Raw genomic sequence first — 4,467 nt, forward strand, 5'->3', positions numbered from 1 at the left:
GGCAGCGCTTCATTCTATTGTGTATAGAGCCAACACTGGTCAGTATTGACTCAACTGTACCTGACAGAAATATGATTCTAGATAGACGTTTCTGAAGCATGATAGAGCTAGGGGAGAACTCTATTATAGCATAATCCATTGGCAAGAGTCAAAGTCACGTAAAACTCTGTGGTCTAGGGTTTACATGGGAACACCATCTTCAGTTTAGATTGCTCATTCTCAAGATCACCAATCCACATATCTCAAGCCCGTTCCATCTTCCATCTGAAACAGAATGAGAGAGTCTGGATATTCTCTTTTTAACAGTCTTGCAAAGGCAAGTCCAACCCCAAACAATGATGCAGTCTAACTCTCCCGAGAGACCTGGCCACTCCAGCTGGAGGCTGGAGCTTCCTCCTAGTGAGGACCGTCATCCCTCAGGTAGGACTGAAGACTGAATCACCTGTGAGGGAGGTAGGCAGTAGTGAAATAACTCTAGGCCAGGTTGAGAAATGGGGACTAGATTTGGGGATGGGGTTCATTCTCAAGCCATGAGGCTAGAGCACACCCTACTCTATTCTCCACCCTGGAAAGTGCTACAGGGTGAGCTCCTTGGAGGGACGGGTTCTCCAGCTTCCCAGAGCTGGCACCAGGGCACACCAGGCCAGCTTAACTTGTTCTCCCCAAACGGGAGAGGCAGATCTGCCTGGAGCTGTTGAAGAAGAGAAGACTTTGGTAGATTCTGATAGGCACGTTGTAGACTAGTGGCCTCTTAGACCTGTGTGTGGGTGATCTCAGAACTCCACAGATCAGAGAACTCCACATCTCGCATTCTCTAATAGGCTTCTCTCCTTCCCTTTCAGCAAGGACCTCACCCCCTGATCATAGAAATGTGTTCTCTTCCCATGGCAAGATACTACGTGTAAGTCTTCCTGGCATTTCCCTCTTTCCCAATCCAGGAGTCTAGGGGTCACATGGGGGACACGGAACGCTGAGTCAGAGGGATGAGGCTTCTTCTTAGCTGAGAAATCTCCAGGGCCCCACAATTAAATGCAATCATTACAAAGGGACTAGCTCTCCTTCCCGAGTGCCTGCCTTACCTCCATCCCATGACGTCTATCGGGGGAACTTTAATAACTCGTTTGACAAATCTAGAAGCTGAGTCTCAGAGAGCTAAACCAATGCCCTGATATCCAAAGGCAGAGCTGTGGATCGGATGCCCCATTCCTTATGCTACTCCATCTGCCTCTTTCTAGAGGCCCCCTGAGAGCGGAATCTCGATGAGAGCATTTTGTGTGTGTTGGCCTCTGTGGCCTTCCTTCTAGCCCGAGCTTCCAACTCTTACTTGCACTTGACCTTATGTACGACGTTTATTCTTAGGGTTTACCTCATAGTCTTATTTTTCATTGTCCATGATTTTGCTATAAAATACTTCAGACCTTTTGAGTCACAGGACGGAACATGATAAAACAGAATAGGGCTGATTCTTAGAATGCATTTCCTTGGACCCTGTCTTGTTATAGACATAGAAAGACAGCTGGAGTCTCCAGGCTGGCGGGGAAGGCAGGACAGTACCAACGGCAAAATAGAAGTCAATGTTTGGGCGCTCAAAGCTTGAGTCTCCAAACAATGTTGCCAGAATTTTCCAATCCCTTGTTTCTGGTGGAAGAGTCCTGGAGGTTTACCAGAGAGCGAGCGCCCGCTGCGAGCCCAGGAACTTGTAGGTTCTGTATTTTAATCGTAACGTGCAGTTGCTTTGAACATGTACTGCGATTAGCTAAAGGGATTGTAATGAGCTGTTACTGGAAGAGAGACAGTTCCTGGAGGCGGTGGCATGTGTGCAGTGGTTGTGCCCTTGCAGGTAGCCAGGGCTCCCGGGTCCTGAGGATGATGGACAGGCATTTTGAAACCAGCCAGACCACTGAGCTAATAATCTGTGTGGCTTTTATGCCCACACGCTCACCCTGGTTTCTCCCCCGCCTTCCCAGAACGTATCTGCCCTCTGAGACTGATCATTACATCCACAGTCAACCACAAGGGCTATAATCAAGCTGTGCTCCGGCTCTCTGCTAACCTCCTGTATTTGGCACCAGTCCCTCAGGCCCTTCCCCAGAGCACACCTTATGTAGGCCCAAAGCTGGAGTAGCTGTGTTGGCAGACTTCAGGTAACACATGTAACACATGAAGGTGAGCGATTTTTTTTCCGATTTGTTGATGTCCTCTGATGAACAGTCTTTAAAATACTGCAAAAGCAAATCATATTTCCCTGCACAGTTTCTTGAAGAAACATAAAACACCAAAGCAGTTGTCATCAAATTGGCCCCCTCACCTAGCAAGCCCCCGTGGACGGAGCGATCTTGCTCTGTCGAGTTTGCAAGGCTGTGCTCCTTTTGAAAGCATGCTGCCAGGCCTGTCTTCAGAGGTGCTTCTAGGTGGACTGGAGCCGCCAGGCTTCTGGCTAGTAGCTGAGTGCTTCACTGTTGACACCACCAGGGGCTCCTATTGAAGAAAAGAAATGTTCATGACAAACTCAGACAGGTCTAGGAAATCTGAGATGAAGCTCTCAGAGACACTTGACCATCACGGGGAAGTATTCAGAACGAGGCTGGAAAAGCACTTGAATCAGCAGGACACCTCCCGTCTGTCACTCCACGGTGGGCCCTGATGCCCTCCGACTGAGACGGAGGGCAGACAGATCAGCCACGGACAGTCACAAGCTCAGAAGACTTTCCACTGCTTTAAAACTCTCCTGATCTTGGGTGGGATGGTGCCCCCATTTCTCACCTGGAAAGGAGAGAAGAACATCAGTGATAGGTAATTGAGAGCATGGAGCTGAGAGGGCTCAGGGTCAAAGTGTGCCTGGAGGGTGCAGGTCATCACCATTGCAGCTCTCTTCCAGAATTAAGGATGCAGATCAGAAGGCGCTGTACATGAAGGACAGCCAGCTCCTTGTGGGAGACCCTGGTGCAGACAACTGCTGTCCAGGTGAGAATCTGGGCCTCCCGCCACTGGGACACATCTCTTCTTCCATAGGCCACTTACTTTCAAAGGCCTCCCTTCTCACCTCCTGGCCCCCTTCAAGTGATGGGGAGTGAAAGGTAGTTGAAGGCCTCTCCTAGTGAGGGAGTCTCAACCCCATCAGGAGTCCCAGGTCAGCCTGTAGCCCACATGACAAGGTCAGGGCAGCTATGCTGGGTCCAGCTCCTTCCTGCCTAAGCCTTCCATCACCTCAATCCTGACCTCTGAGGTCCTCTGATCTCCCAGAGCCTTCCTCTCTTCCCACCAGAGAAGATCTGCGTCCTCCCCAACAGAGCCCTGGACCGCACCAAGGTCCCCATCCTCCTGGGCATCCATGGAGGGAGGCGCTGTCTGGCATGTGTGGAGACAGAAGAGGGACCTTCTCTGCAGCTGGAGGTGAGAAACCCCTCCCCACTCTTCGGGACCCTGAAGGCTTGCTTAGCTTGGCCCCCTGGGATGGCCTGGCATCTTTGGACCCATCTGAGTTTTCCCTTTGCAGGCACAGACATCCTCCTGTTTCAGGTTTCCACCACTTATCTCCACCCCTAGTACCGACACCCTTGCCCTTGAGAGGCTGCAGAGGGCAGTTTTCTCCATCAGACCTACTCTGCCAAACCCTTCACAGACCCAGCCCTGGATGCAGCTAGGACTGACAGCTTGGCTGGTGGTCTCATCCTTCAGCTGAGTGTCTTGCCTCCACAGGATGTGAGCATCGAGGATCTGTACAAGGGCGGGGAGCAGGCCACGCGTTTCACCTTCTTCCAGAGCAGCCTGGGTTCTGCCTTCAGGCTCGAAGCTGCTGCTTGGCCTGGCTGGTTTCTCTGTGGCCCAGCCGAGTCCAGACAGCCGGTCCGGCTAGCCAAGGAGCGTGACCCCACGGCCCGCATTGAGTTTTACTTCGAACAAAGTCGGTAGGGTTGTCGGGGGCTGTGTTCCAGCTTAGTGGCTGCAGATAAAGCCTACCTTGCTCAGAGGCTGGGGGAGGCAGAAAAATGGCCCCTACATATGTCCATCCCTCAAACCTATACACACGTGACCGTGCATGGTAAACAGGGCATTATGAACTTGATTAAATATTTTGTGTTGGGAGATTATCTTGGACCAATGGGGTGGGCCATGTAATCACAGATGTCTTTGTAAGAGGGAGGCAGGAAAGTCAGGGAAAGATCGGAAGAAGTTGGCTTTGAAGGTGGAAGAAAGAGCCACGAACAAATGAATGCTGGTGGTTTCTGGACCCGTCAGAAGGACCACTGCAGTGCGAACGACACTTTGATTTCAGCCCAGCGAAACCCATTTTGTACTTTCGACCTCTAGAACTGTAAAATCATTTTAAAAATTGTATGTTTTAAGTAACTATATTTGTGCTAAATTTGCAATATAATAACAGCGGAAACGAGTGCAGGGCCTCAGTGTGCTTCATGCAAGTGGTGTGGGTTGCTTGGCAAGTTCTTGGAAGACTAGCCACCGTTT

General features: G+C 50.7%; 1 protein-coding gene across 1 annotated transcript; it reads left to right on the plus strand.

Moving 5' to 3' along the window:
* Positions 1–869: 869 nt before the first annotated feature.
* On the plus strand, positions 870–3,912 carry IL1F10 (interleukin 1 family member 10). Its single transcript, XM_004707939.3, has 4 exons — positions 870–901; positions 2,879–2,964; positions 3,266–3,393; positions 3,700–3,912. The coding sequence occupies exons 1-4, from the start codon at positions 870–872 to the stop codon at positions 3,910–3,912; spliced, it is 459 nt and encodes a 152-aa protein (XP_004707996.1).
* The last annotated feature ends 555 nt before the right edge of the window (positions 3,913–4,467 follow it).

The sequence above is a fragment of the Echinops telfairi genome, unplaced genomic scaffold (assembly GCF_000313985.2).
Source record: "Echinops telfairi isolate 266 unplaced genomic scaffold, ASM31398v2 ScPeMD7_11;HRSCAF=52, whole genome shotgun sequence".
NCBI lineage: Eukaryota > Metazoa > Chordata > Mammalia > Afrosoricida > Tenrecidae > Echinops > Echinops telfairi.